Raw genomic sequence first — 23,838 nt, 5'->3', positions numbered from 1 at the left:
ACAGTTTTAATTTTGGACTCATGCACTAGGAATATCATATCAGCAGAATTGTGCCACTGAATCAAATTGAACTCTTTTTTTAGGTACGCATGATTGATGTAACTTCGTCGATGGTGTGTTGGCTGTTTGCCATGTGTATTTCGGGGTAGGTTTGTTTACTCTAAATTTTCTTTCTTAAAAGCCGCATAAGGGGTATATTTTTTCTGATCTCAAATTTTTGTCTAAGCATTAATCTTTATTTTCTATTTCATGAATTATCTGCCGAGAGTCTAGTTAATTAATTTATTTGATTAAAGCTATATAGTAACCATGGTAACATATAGTGAAATTATTTCCTTGTGTGAGACCTAAAGAAAAATCAGGTTACTCATTTTTACGACAATTTCTTTGATTTCAGGAGTAGCCTCCCTTTTTACAGATCCAAAATGGTGGTTATACAGTAAGGCATGCAGTCTGGTCATCAACGGAGAGTTTTGACACCCGTATTACCCGTATTTCTACCATTCACCTCTGCATCCTTTGTTGGTTCATCAGACAGGTAAGAAAAACAATATTAAAGTTAAAATAATTTTATCAAGATAAATAAAATAATTAATGGAAAAAAATTACATTAACAGACTCTCTCGTATAAGAAAATATCACATTTTACACACTGCAATTATACATCATTTACATATCCACATTTTCCCATTTACACAAGCAGTTGAATACATTTAGTGCTTAATAAAACATAGCAAAAATCATTACATGTAAGACAATTCACAAAATACATGAATGCATTAAACTGTGAAATACAGATTTCGTACATTTAATTAAAATACACAGCATCAATACCCCCCTTCACAATCTTGCAACTTTCTTTTTAATTCAAAGTCACTAGGCAACACTAAAGATTTCCACTTATTGCTTTTCAGTCCATGACAGGAAATTGAGGAATAAAGTTGACAGGACAGCCCGAACTGTCCTCGGTACCAGCTTATGAGGGAACCAGCCGCAGTGGACAAAGCACGTTACATTATAGGATAATAGGTAAGTCTCCGGAGTAGTGTTTGTAGCAATTTTCGTACTTGGTCCTGCATCGAAGCTTCAGGACCATTGATATTTATCTCTGCATGGATTCTCTTATGGCTTTGGTTCTTCCCAGAAACATGTGACTGGTGGTGGTCCCTATATTCTTCTGGCTTTTGTGGTGAGGAATGCTTCATTTTTAGCTCACCTGAGCCGAAGGCTTTTCTGATCACATTTTGTCCGGCGTCCGTCTATCTAGCTGTCTGTCCGTCTGTCTGTCCATCTGTCTGTCTTTAAACTTTTCACATTTTGACTTCTTCTTAAGAACCCCTGGACCAATTTCAACCAAACTTGCCACAAAGCATCCTTGGGTGAAGCGAATTCAAGTTTGTTCAAATGAAGGGCCACACCCTTATTCAAGGGGAGATAATTGGGAATTAATGAAAATTTTGTGTTTTAAAAATCTTCTTCTCAAGAACCACCATGCCAGGAAAGTTGAAACTTGCGGGAAAACATCCTCAGGTAGTGTAGATTCAAGTTTGAACAAATCATGACCCCCCCCCCCCCCCCGGGGTAGGGCGGGCCACAATGGCCGAACTAGTTTTACATAGAAATATATAGGAGAATTCTTTAAAAAATCTTCTTCTCAAGAATAACAAAGCCATAATTGATCATATTTACATGAAAGCATCCTCAGGTAGTGTAGATTCAAGTTTGTTCAAATCATGATCCCCGGGGGTAGGGTGGGGCCATAATTGCCGACCAAAGTTTTACATAGACATATATAGGAAAATTCTTCAAAAATCATCTTCTCAAGAACAGCAAAGGCATGATTGGTCATGGGACTACTTTTGGATTTAAGCTTTTCAATAATTAACCAATTTCTACTTTTTCATAGCCACAGTGCTCAGGTGAGTGATGTGGCCCATGGGCCTCTTGTTAATTACTGTAGAAGTACTTTTCCCGGGTGGTATTAATTTACGCTTTGTACGCAGTCATACATTTTCTGCGGAAATTTGTCCAAGCATACTTAATATAAATGTCGCATATAGCGACAGTCTAGAAAATCCACATAATTTTCTACCCACGGATTAAACAGAAATTGAGATTCCGCGGAATTATCACCCCATGGAAAAAGGTACGTCTACAGTATTATAAATTTATGTGTTGTTTTGTTTATTTTAGAGCTGCCTGGTCTTTTATGAGAAACTCCTTACTTTGATGACCAATGGAAAAGCCTCATCCCTCCCACTGCTAAAGAACCCCTTATCTTAATCACTAGCCATCAATCAGCGATCACTTTTATCAAAGCTCAAAGGTACATTATTGAAGTCTCTTTTGACACCATTTTTTCCAGTCTCTGACTTTGTTTTAGAAATAAGATTGTCAATTTTTTGCTAATGAATTCCTTATAAATCAGTGAACTTCCTCTTTTGTAGCTAATTAGAGATTATTAATTAGAGTTCAAAAAACTTTTAAGCAGAAAGCCAAAACTCCCAACATTTCAACTTCCATATCATTTTTTTTTTCAATAATTCACTCATTAGATTTTTTTGAGTTTTGAAATGAAAATACTGTGGGTGAATTTGTACAAAAATTTAGCCAAAAATTCAATAATCTGTTGGGAAGAGTATTCTCTTATTTTTCATCCCTTAAGGACAAAGTTAAATTTTGATGCACTAGTATATGAAAGATAAATAACTCAGAGACAATTTGTGCAAATTTCATTTAATATAATTAACTTTTACTTGTCTTAAAATTTCAAAAATATGCTATATATTGGCACTTTTAACTTTTTAGTAAAGTAAGTCAAAGTACTAGGTCACAGTTCACGAGAGCAGTAATATGACAATTTACAAATGCCATAGTGCCAAGAAATAAAGGTGCAAAATATTTAAGTCCATATCTTTTACAGTTTTTGAGGTACAAAGTGTGACAGATGGACAGACGCCGGGTACAGTGATCCCTTGGTCCCGCTCTGCTCCACAGACGACACAAAATGATGTCTATCAAAATCTTTTGGATATCATAATCCACTTAACCTAATGCATTACAACTCAAAACTGGATTTATGAAGTCAGGTCCAACCATGAGTCTGTCAATCTGTCTATACCAATAATGTTGCTTAGATATTATATATGTTAGTTTTTTGCTTTTGATTAATCATTTCAGTTAATGTATATAATGAATGTTGTGATGTTAAGCTTAAGGAAAGGTTAAAATATAAAGAAAACTACCTTAAACACTTTAAATTTATATTGCAGAGAAGTTGGTAGATGTAAAGTTTGAAGACCTGCTTCATTTATTACTGGTGCTGGAGAGATCCCTGTGAATGGATTTGAATAAAAAATGTACACACAATTTTATGACAATGATGATGAGAAGAGACTTCCATTTTCCTCTATATGTTTATTAACCTTCAATTTGCCCCGGGGCTGCTCCTGTGGTGTGTTGTCAGCATTTGTTGTCAGCATTGATTGTTAGAGCATTGAAAGAGTCACAAGGTTTCCATAAGATTTGAATGAAATATTTTGATGATGTCAGTTTTATAGTTTCATTTGAAAAGAATGTGACAAGATGTCTGAAGATGTTCTGTTTTGGCTTTAACCAGTCAAATTTTACCTGTTATTTAGAGCAGACTATTCAGAGAAATGAAAGGACAGTAGGCATTTTAGAATGTGTTGTTCTGAATTTTTAGGTGTATGTATACAAATTAATGACCTCGTGCAAAATTTTCCTTTATAAATACTGTATACAGGGTTATTTTTGCCTGTGTTATTTTTGTACTTTCACACTTCCCAACAATTTTGCCCTGTTTTAAATTCGCCCAGTCACAGTTCTGTTATGCTGCATTTTTTTGATTTACACCGTTTTAAATTTGTCCAACTATGAGTAGGGCGAAAGGGGCGAAAATACTGTAGATCACTAAATTTTCGCGACACCTCATTTTTGCGAGATTGTCATTTACTCTTTATTAGCGAGACATAATACGCGAGAATGAAATTTTCGCAAACTCATTGTCTCGCTTAATTACGTGAAAATAAAATTCTCGCGAATAAAAAGTGATTTACAGTAGAATGGGGGCAAAAATTTTCTTGTATATAGTAGATATATTGGACATTCTTTGTAAATCATAAAATTATTGCTTTCTGTAATGGTTATGTGACAAGTATAAAGTGTAGTTACCTCTATTTTAGGTACTACATGTATATGATGTTTTCTTTTTATAATTTACTCTAGTACAAAACCTGATTAGGGTAACTGTGTACATGTGTGTGTTTTCAAAATTTGCTTTTTTAGACACCCGAGGCAAATATTCAAATGAGCCTAATGTGATCAAAATTTGTTCACTGTCCATATTGTCATTTATGTTTCATCAACTTCTGCAGAAAATTTCATCCAAAATTTTAACATGTGTGAGTTAAAAAAATTGACAAAGTTTATAATGAAGCATCCTTACATCTTTTAGAATCAAAGGGGAAATAATAGAATTTTAACTTAAGGCAATATCTTTATTAAGTGAAAGAGAATTAGATCCATGGTACATATAATGGAGGTCTTCAAGTTCATTTCTCAAATCCCATTTCTATGAGAACCATTACAAGTACCAGGTATCTTCAAAATAATTGAGATGATTTAAATTATGCATTTATTTTCTTGTTTATGAACTTATTTTTACACATTAGAAGAATACAAAGATAAGGGGCCATTCCAAGTTTTTTCTTTGTGTCTAAGCATCCACACTAAAATCAAAAACCTATCTTTTTGTGTGAAACAATGCACAATTTTGTAACCATAAAATTTCTCATCTTCAACTGAGAATTTTCTGTGCATTGTAACTGTATTCAAACTACTTGATTATCAAAAGAAAATTTTTGGTACACCATTTAATTTTTTTTTTAAATGATGCTGAACCCAAAAGAGTAAATTGCTTCTTAAAGATTAGTATTTGTCAATAGTAATTTGTGATTGTTTTCAATTTCACATGTATGAGCTAAAAACCAATCTGTCCGCAGATGCTAAACATAGAAAAAAAACTTGGAATTGCCTATTATAGTTAAAATATACTTGAATAAATGTGCGAACTAGAACAAGGAGCTGAAGTGAGCAATGTTTCCCAAATGGGTCTTTCTTTTTATATGTGTATAGTTGGTACATTTTTTCATTGTTGCTTCATTATTAGCAGTTGCAGTTTTGACATTAATGTGATGTCAAAAATATTTCATTTCAAGCTCTCAGTGCATGTATTTTGCTTGTGTGTGATTAGCTCTTTGTAAGTTAGGTTACACCATTATATATTTTAAGAGACAACTGAATGGACAATTCACAGTATCTCATGTAGCTTTGTCATTTTCCATTAATTATGTTCCCCAAACGGAGTTTGGGAACATATTGTTTTTACTCTGTTTCTTACTATTATTATTCTTTTTTCTTCTTATTTCTTCTCGGTTACTTTTTTGTCCGCGAGTGTTCTCAGGAACTGTTCATCCAACTGAGCTAAAACATTTTTAGGGTTAATAGGTGTGTAGTGTAGGTGTGCGGAACGAAGGTCATTTTGCGCGCATACGCATGCACGTGCTGGCGCGTGCAACACGTGAAATGACTTATATACTGAATATAGCTATAACTTTTACATTTTTTAATGAAATAATTTGAAACTCATTATATAAAGATATATTAATAGTGTAGATAATGTGACACTGTCAAATTAGCACGAACTCACGCGCATGCACGTGTGCTTCACTCTGATTGGCTGAAACGAAAATTTCAATATCTTTTCTGTTTTTTGACGAAATGCTATGAAATTTAAAACATGGGCATATTTTTGGATGTTCTAGAATATGATATATAGCAATTATCATGAAAACACGCGCATGCACGTGTGCTGCAATCTGATTGGCTAAAACTTTAAATGGCTATAACTCCCTTGTTTTTCAACCAAACAGGATGGGATTTAGAGCATAGACAGACATAATAGACTCCTACAAGAGGGTATGGTCAATATGCACATGCATGCACGTGTTTGCACGTGTACTTTGTTCTGATTGGCTGAAACAAAAATCTTAATATCTTTTTTTGTTTTTAGACGAAATGCTTTGATATTTTAAACAAAGCCATGCATTAAGATATCCTACAATATGATGTATAATATTTTTCATGAAATCACGTGCTTGCACGTGCGCTGCAATCTGATTGTCTTAAACTTTTAATGGTTATAACTTTCTTAGTTTTCAACCAAACAGGATGGGATATAGAACATAGATCGACATAATGGACTCCTACAAGATGGTATGGTCATTATGCACATGCATGCACGTGCGTGCACGTGAAGTGAGCAAAAATTAAAATACATTTAAATGAGCGTTTTTTTAATATTTTTGGATTAAATGCTTAAATATTGAGTATATTTTAATACATTGAAAGTGTAGACAATATGATACGGCCATTAAGCACATGCATTCACATGCGCACGCGTGCAATGCTAAAATTGAAATACACTTAGTATACTTCTGGGAAAACGTTGTTAAAGACTAAAATACGTAGAGTTTGTCTTATTTAATGAGACTTACATGGAATATGGCACCAAAAGGGAGTTGGGGAGCGTTTGGGGAACATCTGTAACGGCCCCCGTTACAATTAGCCCTAGTTACTCTTATTTTTTCATGATTGCATGAAGAAACATATTTTACATTTTGAAGTAATAATAAGTTGCAGACAGAATTTCTCAGTGAATATTATGCTATTGTTTGGATTTTTTCTAAAATGTATACAAATTATTTTTATATACTGGAATAGATTAAGCAAATCATACTGAAGTTAAATGTGAGGGGTGGGTTATTTAGAATTTTTGGCATGAGAGGTTTTGCTAAATTAAAGCTGAACACGACTCGTAAATCATAGGCATACGCCTTTTCGATATCATTATCTACGATACATCAACACCAGGTTATACTTTTCAGATTCGTTACACCAGACTGCTTTATTAGCTCACCTGAGCCAAAGGCTCAAGTGAGCTTTTCTGATCACAATTTGTCCGTTGTCTGTCGTTGTCGTTGTAAACTTTTTACATTTTCGACTTCTTCTCAAGAACCTGGGCCAATTTCAACTAAACTTTCTACAAAGCATCCTTGGGTAAAGGGGATTCAAGTTTGTTCAAATGAAGGGTCACGCCCTTATTCAAGGGGAGATTATTGGGAATTAATGGAAATTTGGTGGTATCTTTTAAAAATCTTCTTCTCAAGAACCACTGTGCCAGGAAAGATGAAACTTATGGGGAAACATCCTCAGGTAGTGTAGATTCAGGTTTGTTCAAATCATGACCCCTGGGGGTAGGGCGGGGCCACAATGGCCGACCAAAGTTTTACATAGAAATATATAGGAAAATTCTTTAAAAATCTTCTTCTCAAGAATTACAAAGCCATAATTGATCATATTTTCATGGAAGCATCCTCAGGTAGTGTTGAATCAAGTTTGTTCAAATCATGACCCCCGGGGGTAGGGCGGGCCCACAATGGCCGACCAAAGTTTTACATAGAAATATATAGGAAAATTCTTCAAATATATTCTTCTCAAGAATAACAAATTAGCCATAATTGATCATATTTATATGGAAGCATCCTCAGGTAGTGTAGATTCAAGTTTGTTCAAATATTGACCCCCGGGGGTAGGGCGGGGCCACAATGGCCAATCAAAGTTTTACATAGACATATATAGGAAAATTCTTTAAAAATCATCTTATCAAGAAAAGCAAAGCCATGATTGGTCATGGGACTACTTTTGGATATAAACTATTCAATAATAATCCAATTTCTACTTTTTCCCAGCCACAGTACCCATGGGCCTCTTGTTAGACGGGGGTCTAACATTTTTTTCACATTTCTATTGATCTTCATATGCATACCAGTTTTCAACGACATTGTTTACATCGAGCCGCAACTTAATTGGCCATTGGTCTCATTTGCACAGAACGTGTACTTTAATTTAAACTAAAACATATCCAAAGGACAATGTTGGCCAAGTTGCGGCTCATATCTAATTTTAAAAACAAGATGTGTTTGTGAAACACTGATGCCCCCGTATGGCAACATAGCGAAGGTGAAGCTTTCTCAAATGCAGATCAAATATGTTGGTACCAAAGTTAGGCCTTTTCACAAGAAATGCGAAATATAAAACGCTAGCTACACCTGTTTCAGGGTTATGACCAAGGTTAACATTTTATAATATAGGATAAACTCCGGATCAAGGCCAAAGGGTCAAGGTTGTTGGGTTCTAAAGAAAAGCCTTGTCTCAAAGATTACGTATGGGAAATATGAAAGCGCTGGCCCTTACTATTCAAAAGTTATGGCCAAGGTTAAAGTTTGTAAAAAGTAGGTCAAATTCTAAGATCAAGGTCAAAGGGTCAAGATTCTTGATATCCAGTGAAAGGACTTGTCACAAGGATTACACTTGTGAAATATGAAAGCTCTGGCCCCTACTGTTCAAAAGTTATGGTCAAGGTTAAACATTGTAAAAAGTAGGTCAAACTCCAAGATCAAGGTCAAAGAGTCAAGGTTCTTGATATCAAATGAAAGGTCTTGTAACAAGAATTCAATTTTTGAAGTATGAATGCCCGAGTCCAAACCCTTATTATGCTCAATGTTGTAATTTTAATGTAGGTCAAACTCCAAGGTCAAGGTCAAAGGGTCAAGGTTCTTGATATCCAATAAAAGGTCTTTTCATCAGGATTATATATGTGAAGTATGAAAGCCCTAGTACTTAATGTTCAAAAGTTATAGCCAAGGTTAAAGTTTTTTCATAGATACGGAAATCTCCAAGGTCAAGAGGTCAAGTTTGTTGGTATCCAATGAAAGGTCTTTCCAAAAAAATATATATATCAAATATAAATGCCCTGGTATCTATTGTTCAAAAGATATGGCCAAAGTAAAAGTTCAAAATTTTTGTGTTAAAATGGGTTAAACTCCAAGGTCAAGGTCAAAAGGTCAAATTTGGTGGTACCCAAAGAAAGGTCTTGTCACAAGGAATACATAAGTGAAATATGAATATCATAGCTCCACTAAATCAAAAGTTATAGGCAAGGTTAAAGTTTTTGCGGACAAACAGACAAACAGACAGACAGAGAGACAGACAGACAGACAGACAGACGGACGGACACGACAAAAACTATATACCCCCGAAACTTCGTTTACGGGGGCATAAATATGTCTCCAAACAAGGGTCGAGATAGCTACTAAATTAACCGGTCACCGAGCATCAACGATTGATATCATAATCACCTTACTCACGTGACATTCTAATTTTCGATATGCTGACGCTTTTATTGAACATTTCATTGATTGTGTTTAAGTTTCAGTTGTGCCAATATCTATCGTGCTTCCAACTTCAAACTATGGAAGATTTTTTAGCAAATTTTAATAGGGTTTGAAGATTAAATAAATGTGTTTCTTAATTAACTTTATATTTTTCATTAGAGGTGTTTTGAAAGCATTCTGGTATTGACAGTGTAATTAGTAAGTACATGTATAGGCTCATGTCGCCTCTGTATTGTCTGCAGGGCGAGACATCTACCCCATCCCTAAAAATTAGAATCAATTTTTTAATTGTGCACCATAAAAATAACATGAACTCTCTCTTCTCCTGCTAAAACAAATCATATGTGTTAATGTTTACATTCAAGATCCATGCGATTTAAATGTCTCCGCCTATTTGCGGATACCTTGGATTCGAAAGTGGTCCCGTCCAAATTTCCGGAATTTCAGGCTTTTACATGTTCTTTTCGATTAGATTGTCTGTAGTTATAGAAAAAGGTATGACAAAAAATTATAGTAATACACATGTAAATATCAAAAGCATATGCTTACACATTAATCATAGATTAAATTAGCGATATATTGTAATGTTAAGCTTAAAATGGGTAGCCGAAAAGGTTCCAAATGACGTACTTAAGTGCATTCATTCTTTAGTTAAAAAACTAAGAACCAATCAGAATTGAAATAAAACATGTTAGCTGAAATACGAAGATATTAAAGTATTCTACATGAATATGGAAAGTGGACGAAGGAAAAGAAGAAGTCATAGTCGTTCTTTGGCACTTTCATCTGTTATATGTGAACGCCCTTTTTCGTGAATTTTTCACTCAGATTGATCACATGTATACCGATGATGTTAAAGCGTCTGCTCTATTAGTAAATCCTTACAGATCACAAGGGTACATTCTCAAACTACATGTTAGACCTCCGGTGTACTCTCACTACAAAAACAACAAACATTGGCTTGTATAAACACTGGAAAATATTTCGAGTTACAGTATTTTAATACTAAACGTCAGATTAATTTAATTTTCTTTTTTAGGTGAAAACAAGATGTCAAATACGACTGAGGTTTCGGATGACGGAGAGGCTATAAACGAAGACTATTATGAAAACCCAGCTGTTGTGATGCTAATCATTTTCTCCGTCATCGGAGTTGCCGGCAACGCCCTTGTTTTATATGGTTTTTCTATGTTAAATCCAAAAATGACTTCAACGATATTCATATTAACTTTGGCGGGAATCGATTTTACTTCCTGTCTGGTTACAATTCCTGCCACAGCTGCTATGGAGATGGTTGCTTTTAGGGTGCCTTACGACCCTTTGTGTAAAGCCTATCATTTTCTGCTTACCTCAACTATACCCTTTTCGGCGTTTCTGATGGTAGCAATTGCTGTGGATCGTTATTACTGCATATGTAAGCCTTTCATCCAGATTATGACGAAGTTTAGAGCCAAAGTTATAGTATTTTCTCTAAGCATTCTAGCCCTGATTATTGACTTCGTAAGTTGCTTGAATTTTGGTTTGATTGAACTAAAGGACAGATATCATACAAATCTGACACTTGAAATACAAGCCATTGCAGAATTGCTTTCACCAGATCACCCCGCGGTACTTGCGCTTCGAGAACTACATTTGCAAAATAAGGTTCTTTTTTGCGGAAACCCCCGGATGTTAGGAGAAACATTTTACACAGTGTATAATACAATATACGCATCAATTTACGCGACATGCGGCATTGTGGTAATCATCCTGTATGTTGTTATTTACCACTTCATTCTTACTCACAGACAACGACGACTTAGAACCGAATTTTTCCCCTCTTGCATATTCAGTAAAACACAACTTGGTGAAAGTGAAAATACTGATTTTATTTACGTTAGTCAAGAAACGCAGAACACGCGTGTGACCGAGGAAACAACTGAAAAGGATGCCAATTTGAACAGTCCCATGTTAAAACCAAATAACGAAGGTTCGCAGGCTACAACGCCCAGTAATGAAACTCCACCCAAGTCAAGAGCAAAGAAGAAGAAAAATCACAGGAAATCGGATGCCACATCTACTTTTCGACTAAAACGAGCGTATTCGTGTAAATAACATCAAGACAGCTCTGATGCTGTCTGTTGTTGCTCTGGTATTCATTGCGGCGTTCCTACCAGCTTGGCTAATACAGCTAAAGGTTGTACCGTTTAACACGATTTTGTTCTACATGTACTTTATTTATAACTTAGCAAATCCTTTCATCTATGGTTTTATGAACCCTGATTTTCGTCAGAAAATGGCTATTGCTTGTACAAGAATTAAAAATCAGTTTAAAAAGTGATTTCACAACAATGGTGCTCAAGATGTGTATCACTTCAATTAGCCATCGCACACTCAATATGTTTTTTAAAAGACCAATTTTTCTTCTTTGTTGTAACAATTTTCATGTATAATGCGTATTTCTCAGAATATGGTTTAAAGTGCTAGTTTGAATGAACGATGTGGTTGAAAAATATATTTATACAAGAAAGTAACCATTTATCTTTTTAGCTCACCTGAGCTTTTCTGATCACATTTTGTCCGGCGTCCGTCTGTCTGTCTAGCTGTCCGTCTGTCTGTCTGTCTGCCCGTCTGTCTGTCTGTAAACTTTTCACATTTTCGACTTCTTCTCAAGAACCGCTGGGCCAATTTCAACCAAACTTGCCACAAAGCATCCTTCGGTGAAGAGGATTCAAGTTTGTTCAAATGAAGGGCCATGCCCTCATTCAAGGGGAGATAATTGGCAATTAATGAAAATTTGGTGGTATGATTTAAAAATCTTCTTCTCAAGAACCACTGTGCCAGGAAAGATGTTCAAATCATGACCCCCGGGGGTAGGGCGGGCCCACAATGGCCGACCAAAGTTTTACATAGAAGAATATAGGAAAAATCTTTAAAAATCTTCTTCTCAAGAATAACAAGCCATAATTGATCATATTTATATGGAAGCATCCTCAGGTAGTATAGATTCAAGTTTGTTCAAATTGTGACCCTCTGGGGTAGGCCACGATGGCCGCCCAAAGTTTTACATAGAAATATATAGGAAAATTCTTTAAAAATCATCTTATCAAGAATAGCAAAGCCATGATTGGTCATGGGACTACTTTTGGATATACACTATTCAATAATAATCCAATTTCTACTTTTTCCCAGCCATAGTGCTCAGGTGAGCGATGTGGCCCATGGGCCTCTTGTTATCACGTGTTTCGGCGTGGAATGGTGACCTGTGTTTGTGCTGGTTATTTGGCATTACCTTTGTTTACATTTTATTGCAGTTATGTGTATCCGTGATTGTTTGTATACTGCACTAACCTGTACAACTATAATTGAAAGTTTCTTTGTTATCTTACTTTCCTGCATTAGACAAAGTGTTACGTTATTAACTTATTATTGTCGATACCGAGTGTTGTATAGCATATGTCCGTCTACACCAGTGTTGACTGATTACACTGAACAGTGACCAAGTCCTATCCTTTATATAGGGGTCTGCAGGTATAGCGATTCTCCGAACAGAAATGGCGGCCACATTCCTTTTAGGAATCTTGTTCAGCTTTAAGTACGTTGCTAATCTATGTACCATAAAAAAAATTTATTAATAATTATTTCATCTGATACTAAATAATACATGTAATACATTTTTACCTGAGCGTTTGTATTTTCTTATACTAAATGTTTTTAAAAAATTATTGATATGTTTTATTAAAAGTTTATAAAAACATTTTTGACAGACTTTTTCCTAAAAATATAATATATTTAACAAGTGCAAGAAAAGAACTTTAAGAGCAAGTCATTACCAAGTAACAGTAAGTAGCCCTACCTGGACCAAAGTGCATTGATGATGCATCTAGGGATATGTACACTATCAGACTTGTTTTGGGTGCTAGTCTGACCTACATTTTCCAAATAAGTTAACAGGTTAAAGTTTTAGGAGCATGTCTATTACCAAATAACTATAAGCTCTATCTGGACCAAATTTGCATGGATAATCCATCTAGGGAAAGGCACTTACAGACTTGCTGCTTTGGATACTGGATCTGACCTTTATTTTCCAGGAGTAGGTCCATTAGGCATTACCATGTAACTATAAGCTCTATCTGGACCAAACTTGCATGAATGATGTATCTAAGGATGTACACTACCAGACTTGCTTCGATGCTGGATCTGACCTACATTTTCCAGAAAGTCAATTTAGCCATATTTTAACCAAATTAACTTATGGATGGTGTATATAATGCTGGGGATTTATAGACCAGCTTTGGATGCCGAGTTTGACGTATATTTTTTGCTCTTGGACTAGCTTTATATTTATGCCCCTGGATCGAAAGATCCTGGGGGTATATTGTTTTTGTCCTGTCTGTTTGTCTAGCTGTCTGTCTGAATGTTGTCAACGTGACGAAAATTGACTCCCGACTCTGTAATCAATCAAAGCTCGTGCTACTTTTAAGCTATCTTGGAAATAAATTTATCTATATAAAGCATTGTGTTTTATAGACGAAGTACAAGAAGGTCAAAATCTGACCTAAGTCTATTTCAATCTCATAATGATGATAATATTAAACTTAAAGGCGTTTATGATTTAAACAAATCGTATCAATGTACAATTAATCCCTATAATATCAATATGAGGACCTGAAATAAGATAAAACATTATTCTCCAGCAGATAGCCATTTTGATGCTGCCACCGTTTGTCTTTTCACGTTAATCGTTATGACTTAGTGCTTCGTGATGCTGTACCAAAACAATACATTTCACTATACTGTCTTACTATAGTATTAGTTATAATTTGGACTTAAGGTTAAATTCGCCAATTTCATACTTGCGAAGTTGTGTGCATCACGATAACAATCGCCGCTCAAGCTACTTTCGTTATTTCTAACCAATGAAATTTGTCCTTACTTTCTTATAAAACTGTTGCGTCATATCACCCATAATGCAATATTATTGCACGCATCACTAAATTGTAGAACACACATCACAAGATTTCGAATATACATCACAAGATTATCGAACAAACATCAAAAGATTATTGAACATACATCACAAGATATTAAATATAAATCACAAGATTTTGAACATGTATCACAAGATTATAGAATACACATCACAAGATTTCGAATATACATCACAAGATATTGAATATACATCACAAGATTATAGAATATACATCACAAAATTTCGAATATACATCACAAGATATTGAACATGCATCACAAGATTATAGAATATACATCACAAGATTTCGAATATACATCACAAGATATTGAACATACATCACAAGATTTAGAACATGCATCACAAGATTTTGAATGTACATCACAAGATTTAGAACATACATCACAAGATTTTGAATATACATCACAAGATTATCGAATATAGCAACGTTTGACATGCCATAATCAATGAAACTATGTAAAATGACTTTTTGACAGAATTTCATAGAATTGTTTTTAAGGCATCTAAAGGATTGGTTAAAAAAAATTAATTTTCTGATAAACAATGTCTTTTCCTGCTAAGCCTTCTAAGGTATTGAAACACATTTAAATGTAAAGCCTGAAAAACGGGTAAAGGCTAGCTTTATTTATTTATTTTATTTTAAGCTAAGGAGAGGAGAATAAAAATGCACATTTCCTTTTCATTGCCTTCATTCTTTTGAAATTAGATTTTAACATTAGAAATATGCAAGGAAATAAATATTAGGATTCTTTGAAGTGACACATTTCAGACAACTGTATACGCAAACTGCAGTTCATAGAAATACATTAAATACCGTTCATTTCAAGGACTGACTTGCAGTTTTCATTTAACTTTAGAAGAATCAAATACCAAAAATGCCAAAAGGGGAATACAATATACACATGTATAGACGAAGATATTTATTTACACAATAAACTCGGAAAAAGCACAATAAAACATTCGTAAAAGTAATTCACTGATCTTTCTTTTAAATTTCTTTGCATAAGGTTCGATGGTAAGCATATGTGGGTGAAGAGCAGTTAGAATGTCTACTCATTTTTGTAGTCGTCATAAATATACCTGTATAATTCATTAAAGGTACTTGGACACTGATTTGAAGTTAATATTTTCTCTATAATATGACGACTTATATACTTTAATAGCATTTCACACAAAAATTAATTAAAAATCTTATTTCATTTAAAAGTTATTAAAACCTCAAATTTTTGGCGGGTTTGATTGACAAATCCTTGCACTTTTACAAATTTTAATTTTAATCTTAATACTTGGAAAAAGTGGCAATCATGTTGTGTATGAATGAAAAATATTAATACTATAATCCAGAAAATTCAGAGTAGACATGTTCAAAAGCAAAACAAACACACAATATATTCTCAGTCCGTGCAGTTGTGGTGAGCAGACTTTGACAATTGAACGCACTCGGTGAAATCAAAACATCAACAAAAACAGAACTCCTGCCTTGTTTACAAAAACTGTGTACATAACACGAGTGTGCTCGATTTGCAAACACGACTTAGCTCGAAATGACGATACTTGTGAAGGCGTTTTGCTTTCTAACATTTCTACTCCGAATAAAATTATTTTTCTGGATTAAAGTTTTAATATGTCTCATTAAAACACAACAAGATTGCCATTTTTCTGAAGATTAAGAATAAAATTAAAATATGTGAAAGTGCAAGGATGTGTCAATCAAACCCGCCAAAAAATTTGAAGTTTTAATAACTTTTAAATGAAACAAGATTTTTAATTAATTTTTGTGTGAAATGCTAATAAAATATATCATTCGTCATATTACTGTGTAGTATACAGAAAATATTGAGTTCAAATCTGTGTCCAAGTACCTTTAAAATATCATCTGAACCTTAATAATAATGCAGTTTGTTTTTCAATTCGGTTTTGATTTTCAATTCAGCTGGTTTCATGCCATTGCGTAACACTGAAAACGGTTATAACCCACACACACTTAAGTTAAATGTTATTTGATATTGCATATAGCAGTCCATTCACGGAGTATAACTAAAATGATTTCTTTCTGGTGCAATTATAGACTAGTTTTAATATTTTATGAATATTACACAATAATTCATTACATAAATGCTTGACATTGGAGATGTTATAATCTTTTTTCAATATTGTTGTTACAGTATAATATTGTAAAATTCGTCATAGCTTTCAAATTTATAAAAATAAGCATGGTTTACTCAAACTCTTTTGGGAATACTAAATCTTTGATTTTTCCCTCTGCTAAGTTTTAGTTCATAAAAAAAATTGGAGATTGATTGACAGCCCGTATAAAAAAAATTGTGAAAAGCAAAATGAAAGAGATTGGTTCACTTTATGCATAAAACGGCCCTGTAGTTAAACCAATTTATTAACATAAACTAACAGTTAATGTTCCATTTAAAACATCAAAATAAAGTAGAGGCTTAGTACTTTCATTTCCTATTAAAAAATTTTCTCATTAAACTGCAGGTCTTGGAAATCAGACTTTATGTAATTGCAATGTTCTTGAAATCTAACCCTAACCCTATGGAAACATGTATATTTCATTACTTTCAGAGAAGAAAAATAATATGAGCGCACCCTCTAATCTAAAAATTAAAACATATCTTGTAATTCTCAGAAACAGTTCTATCATTTACCAGTTGTTTATTTTAGATCAGAGGTTGCGATCTATATTAAATATTGAAAAATAGTTTTAAAAATTGGCCGTACTTGTAGACTTTCTCAAAATACAAAGAAATTGACGCATTTCGTGACGTCATAATGTTTTGACTAGCCAGACATGCAATCACAAAAGGTCTAAATCATATCAAATGCAATTATTAACAAAAGTTAAGCAGTTTCAGTTTTTTTTTTTAGAAATTCGCAGGGCCAAATAAGGCAAAAGTTATCCCTGTTCTTTTAAATCTCAAAAAAACCTATACCTTTGTCATTAAAAAGATTTTGGGGGATGGATATGGGAAGATACTATGTGATTATCAAAAAAGTTGGGAAAAGGGTCATATTGGCATTATGAACATTCTCATACAAAAATGACACACAGGCATTCTGTCAAGAGAACGATAAGAGAGACAGTTAGCCCCCTATTCCTCGTATAACCCCTTAAAGTATAATTCGGCTTTTTAAAATTGCAAAATTAGTTAATATGTATCGATACAGATTTAATCTGTATCAATCTATATGGTACTAGCTTTATAACTCTGTAAGAAATTGTTAAGAATATTATTATCAAAATTTTCCTCCCAGAGAATTGAATGAAACTGATATATTTACCCTTTGAAAAATGAATTTATATGCGAATCTGTGAATCTTCACAGGAATAAATGCAGATGATGAAAGCTTTATATGTTGCTATGAAACTCTCGAGATCCTTCAGAATGACACGACGTGATTTTTTATCTAACAAAACGTTAACATTCTGTTAATAGATTAAAAATTAAAGGATTTTCAGTATAGTGAAATAACATAAATTTGAGTAAGGATTGTTTTTAAAAAAGTTGATTTTAATCCTTGCTGGAATATTTTAGACATGAACATGTAATCAGAACGAGGAAGAGAAAAAAATTACTTTTTACGAAACACAAGAAAAGAAATATGACGATTGAAAACATAAGGTCATCTCATTTGTCACGCAATTTAGTTATTAGTTGGCTAAAGCCATTTATAGTCAGTAAATCATCCAGCTATTATATAAAGTTTTCATAAAGATGGTTATGTTTTTTTTAAGTGTCCAAGAGAGTTGAGAATGAAGTACTCCGGTCATACACAATGACTTCATAATTTCAATATACACAGTGAATATTTGAAAGGAAAGAACATAATTTTCTCGTGATTTCTGTTTAGAAAATCTTTTCCTCAAAATCTGGTTTCTAAAGGAAACGCTTAATATATTTTTATTTGAATAATTCTTCGATAATCTGCAAAAACATCAATTTAATGTTAACCTACATAAGCAAATGTATTCAATTTACAAAGATAAAAAATCCTTCAAAATCACATTTCAGTGTTTAATACTTACGAGATGTAGTCAAAAATCTACACTACCTGAACAAGAACAAAGTAACTTTTACCAATGGACGAAAGACTTCAATCCTTATCTTTGCACTCTTCAAAAACGTAAACAGCTGTAAATAAGAAACATCCGACGTACTTTGCTACAGCATATTCTAGAAGGGGTGTAAACATTGAAAAAAATGTATGAGGAGTAGATTATCAATTTGTACATATTTAGAATGTATTCAGAGAGAGAGAGAGAGAGAGTAAAACGAATAAATAAAAAAAGAATAGCTTAACATATGAATAGAAAAAATAATAATAATTTATTATATAAATAAAAAAAAAAAAAAAAAAAAAAACGGGTGGAGTGAGGTGTTAGAAGTATCAGCCAAGGACAGATTATTTATTTTCTTGCTGGTCGAGGATAGATTTTTTTTTCGAGAACAGCCCATTTATTTCCAAAATTTGCCACGCCCCTCTCTAGGAATCAGGAAGTGCATGTGTAGATAGATTTACGCTTTACATTCTGTCGTTCGGTATTAATTATACTATACATACAAAATTTATTAAAACATAAATAAATTGAACTTCAATCGATAAAATTTTAACGCCTCCCCCGGCCTTTCTTCTTCACCATTTCTGTCGAATATATGCGTAGAGAGGGGGCTCTATTTTTCAGCAGTTCTTGCACTGAATTGCAACAATCTCAGAATGCATAGCTTGGATTGATACGCGTAACCAATAAATGATCAATGACTTATGCACTACTTGATTTTTATACATGTACGCATATATCAAAAAGATAAAGTTTGCGATAGAATGAAATAATCGTCCAATTTAAATATTCGTAATGGACTGAAAAAAGAATCATAAAATGCTTTCATTGATTAATTCAAGTTTTAAAGACATTTAACTATGTTGGTAATATGCAAGAAAACAACAGCGGGACTGTCTACTCCATTTTATTTTTACCCAGCAAACAAGCTGTATCTCGGACACTTCCTTTGATGTGGTGACAATGTGACGTACTATTTAAACCTCTCGACAAGCAAAACGTTAGCACGTCACAAACAGCGTAATCCGTTAGGTCTATTGTAATCGGCTATAAAATGGAAAAGGGGAGAAAAGGGTCGTTTTACATTTTAAGACCAGCTGTCCAGAATGAATGACCAGTAGCTGTTACTACTTAGGAGATCCACAGAAAGATAAAACTCAACAGCATACAAAAACTTTAAAATCACCAAAATGTTCAAAAGTTTATAACATCTATTTTCTTCCTTTTTGACTCTTCTGCACGTTATACAATTCCTCACGATTAATTAAAACCTACACTTTTTTGATATATTAAACAACTGCTTTTTCAAAACAATTTTTAAAAAAATTGTCACATTTTCTGATTGGTCATCAGCAAGTGTACTTTGTTAAAACTCACTCTGATTGTAATACAAGTACTCTGAAGTTGAAAAAGATGCTAGCGTTCCTCATTGACATCAATTATATAGTCCTCGGAGACAAAGTTTTCCGACAAACTCTTGGAATCCCGATGAGCACTAACTGTGTTCCTTTATTATCCAACCTGTTTTGATATTCATATGAAGCAGAATTTATTTTACAAAAACTTTCTACATCAGAAGAGGAAAACACTTGTTGCTTTCAATGCTACAGTTAGATATATCAACCAGCAACAATTATTTCCATTCATGTGTACAGTCATACCCGGTATATACAAGTGAACATTAAATAAAGACACAACAGAGTCAATTAAATCTGTTTTATATCTGGATGTTTTGCTGACCATAGACAAAGGACCATCAAACAACATATTATTAGACATAAAATGAATTCGGCCTTTCTTTTGTCACCTTTCCTTATTTAAGTACTTAGTAGTGACCTACTTAAATACAACATGTCCAAAAATAAACACCAATATTTCGCGCATGATAGTAAAATGAAGTGTATTTACTGTTTTAATGCAACTTTTTTCTCTTAATTATTAAAATTAAACAAAATTAAGAAATTATAGATATAAAAATGTAATTACAATTTGATATATCTGATTTTTTGACCGATTTTGCAATTGATAGGTAGGTTGACGTCGTTGCAATGGGTTTTTGACGTTATGATAGTCTGTAGCTCTTAAAGAAAGGGGTAATAAAAACATTATTAAAGAAAAAGTAATAAACACAGGCTCTTAAAATTTAAAACATAGAAATTTGAGAATATCTCCAATATCTTTATTATGTTTTATGTGAATCCATTGTGTACGTCATATTTTGTAATACTCTATAAAAATAGTAAAATTTGCTAATTTTTTGCATTTTGAGATGCCCCCTCTAGTAACAAGACGGTAGAATTTTGTTTATCTTACATATATTGTATAATACAGTATTACTCATCAAATATTATAGTTTGAACAAAATGTCTATTGTAGTATTTGTATAATTTGCTTTAAAATGCTAAAAATTGGCATTTTCCTATATAATCCTATAGTAAATGTACCTGAATTTTGAGACGGTCCCTCAAAAATACCTGGACGGTAGATTTCCCCCAGACTTTGCATGTACATTGAAGTTAATGTAAGTAATATATGGTATAAAAATGAAGAGTTTCGCTATTGTAGTTTTTACACAATAAAACTATAGTCGGCCCCTTAATTTGAGAATGTTTGTGTTTGGTCCCAGATTAATAGTTGTCCGTATTTTCAACAAAGTTGAAAAAAAGTTATTCGTTGAAGAATCAAATGAAAATATGATTACATTCAAACAGTTTTATTACAGGTGCTAGGTTTGTAAACAGAATAAAAACCCGATTATTTGTTTTCAAAATCTACTGCCTAGATCGTAAATGTTTAAGAGAGGGTGCAATGAAGAGGATAGGGAAATTTTCCTTTATACGAGGGTCATTCAAAAAATACGTAGAAAATGTCCTCCATCATCATATAATTCTTACAAAATTCAAGATCAGTACATTTTCATATGTAAAAATATTTATTTTGTCAGTGTGTAAAGTTTCATTCCATTTGATTAAATGGAACTCGTGTTAGACAATTTTCAAAGCAACATGTTTTGTCACCACGTAGCACGGTTAACAATACTGTGACGTCAAAAACAACGTCGAGAAAGTTTCTCAAAATTACTAAGCCTTTTCATTACATACACCGTTTGTAGCTTCTTCCCAATTCATCAAAACATATCCATAGCCTTTGACATCTAGTTCGCTAACAATAGTTTGAATATACCTTAAGGTAGATTCTCAATGTTTTCAAATTATTTATCGTGAAACTCTTGTTTGCACAAGTTCCGCAAAAGTGAATCGCACATCACGTTACATGACGTAACTAACTACTTAACAATTTTTTTTAACTATCATTTCTTTCTTCGCAGACCGTTCAGGGTCCGATTCCAAGTCTCTAACACTCAAAAAGTAGTTATTTCAATTATAAAAAAAATACATAGCATTTTTTGTATCTATTTCCTGGTTCTGCTAACATTTTCAGAGTTTGTTCTAAAGGCCTCCCGAATACAAGGCAAAATTTGATCGCTACCGGCTGTTCCGTGACGTCCTTTGACGTCATCGTTTTTTGCTTCTTTTCATGAAGTTTATCTGCCTTTAGAAATTGATATCTTTTAAACAAAGCGATGTATTACATTGAATTTTAGCATCTGCAGAAATAGAAGGATACTAAAGTTAAACTTTTCAATTTTATTTCGTTTAAACGCCATTCATTAGAGGTATGGCTCTAGACATTATAAAGTATAGAAGTAGTAAATAGCTCAATTTGACCCTGCTCCGTGACCCCATTTTTGCTGTATTAAATCTTTGATAATTTGGATAATTATGCAAATATTTTCCAATTTTTTGCTCAAATTATTTGAATTTGTTGTTAAAATATGTGTACTAAATTTGGTTATAATATGACGTTAAATAAAAAAAGTTATGAAAAAAATCTACGAACTTTTTGTCAGTAGTTGTCAATTCTAAGGAAAGATTTGTAATACAGCATTTTTATCGGCAGGAGGAAGATTTGTTGTATTGCAAATAATCCGGGATAAGATTTGGTACAGTTAGTGCATGTGCATGTATTAAATGTGTATATAAAAACAGCCAAGTTCAACTTGAAACAAAAGATTTTAAACATAAGTGGATACTTAAAAATGATACGTGAAATACTGAACGGGAATTTTTGCTTCAATGATGTTGCACCATTGAACATGTACACTTTACATTTACACTGGTATGCAGAATTCAAATGTGAACACAGAATTTTTTTCTAGAGATTTTGTCATTTTTAAAAGAATAATGTAAGAAGGAAAAAAAAGATATATATTCAGTACAAATAAGGAATGACGATATGAAACTTAATAGGTTTTGCGGAAATAATTCTTGTATTGTTCATTGATTTATCATGTCTTATGTGAAGTGCTACATTGCTTTATTTTACTTACATAAAAAATATTGCTTATGTAAAATTTGTAGATAACATAAGCTCAAAATTTCATTGAAACAATATGAATAGGAAACATAGCAAATACTGGCCTCTGAAAGAATAGAGATGGGATCAGATGCCATGGAAGAGGAAGCTTACTTTGCGAACCACATCCCCATTGTGCTTATTGACAGCATCAGGTAAACATAAAAATCCCCAGACAATTTGGTAAAAGCAATAGTAGCTTACAATTTAACAATTTGTATTAAAAAACGTCCGCATTTGACATTGTTGACAAGGTCATTATATTAACCACTAAACGTGCATGATGCTGACTTCATAGGAAACTGAGCTATTTTTGTATTCATATGAAGCAAAATTTGTCATATATGTGAAAAGAAAACACTTTCTGTGGCTTTGAACTCGACATTTAGATATATTGACGAAGTATTGTCAATTAACAATGGTTATTTCCATTCTTACGTCAATTAATTGATTGATTGTATGTTGTTTTACGTCCCATTCCAGAATACTTCACTAACATAAAGACGTCACCACATACGGTGAAGGGCTTCAATTTTTTTTACCTTTAATCGGCACTCAGGGCCATTGAACAGTGAGGGATCTTTATCGTGCCAACGCCGCCTACAGTGACACGGGGATCTGGTTTATAAGCTCTCATATCATCCGAAGGACCCGCAACTTTCACTTTAAAGTGCTGGGTGTATGGCGAAAAAACAACTGCTACCCATTTTTGTGCCCCCGTAAACGAGGTTTCGGGGGTATATAGTTTTTGTCGTGTTCGTCCGTCTGTCTGTCTGTCTCTCTGTCTGTCTATTTGTCTGTTTGTCCGCAAAAACTTTTACCTTGCCCACAACTTTTGGTACCAATATATTAAGTTTGCATTAAACAAAAGTTTAATCTTTGCTATGGTGCCATACGGGGGCATCAGTGTTTCACAAACGCATCTTGTTTTTTTTTATCAAATTACGTTAGTCTTATGACGATACGATATATATATTCCAGTGGGCTTGAGATAAAAAAAATACCACCGAGTTCGATACATCTGTTTCACATTCGGAGATTTTAGTTAAAAAGACGCT

The 23,838-nt window shown here is 33.4% G+C and overlaps 1 protein-coding gene across 1 annotated transcript; it reads left to right on the top strand.

Moving 5' to 3' along the window:
- The first annotated feature begins 10,339 nt into the window (after window positions 1-10,339).
- On the top strand, window positions 10,340-12,089 carry LOC134230706 (G-protein coupled receptor daf-38-like). Its single transcript, XM_062712572.1, is given in 2 exon segments — window positions 10,340-11,389; window positions 11,391-12,089. Coding segments are annotated over 2 exon segments (1,269 nt in total). The 5' UTR covers window positions 10,340-10,367; the 3' UTR covers window positions 11,638-12,089.
- The last annotated feature ends 11,749 nt before the right edge of the window (window positions 12,090-23,838 follow it).

Source organism: Saccostrea cucullata, unplaced genomic scaffold (assembly GCF_032062105.1).
Source record: "Saccostrea cucullata isolate Sc308-1 unplaced genomic scaffold, CSIRO_AGI_Scuc_v1 ctg782, whole genome shotgun sequence".
In the NCBI taxonomy this organism is placed as follows: domain Eukaryota; kingdom Metazoa; phylum Mollusca; class Bivalvia; order Ostreida; family Ostreidae; genus Saccostrea; species Saccostrea cuccullata.
The sequence above is the reverse complement of the archived record's forward strand: the minus strand, read 5'-3'. Positions and strand labels throughout refer to the sequence as shown.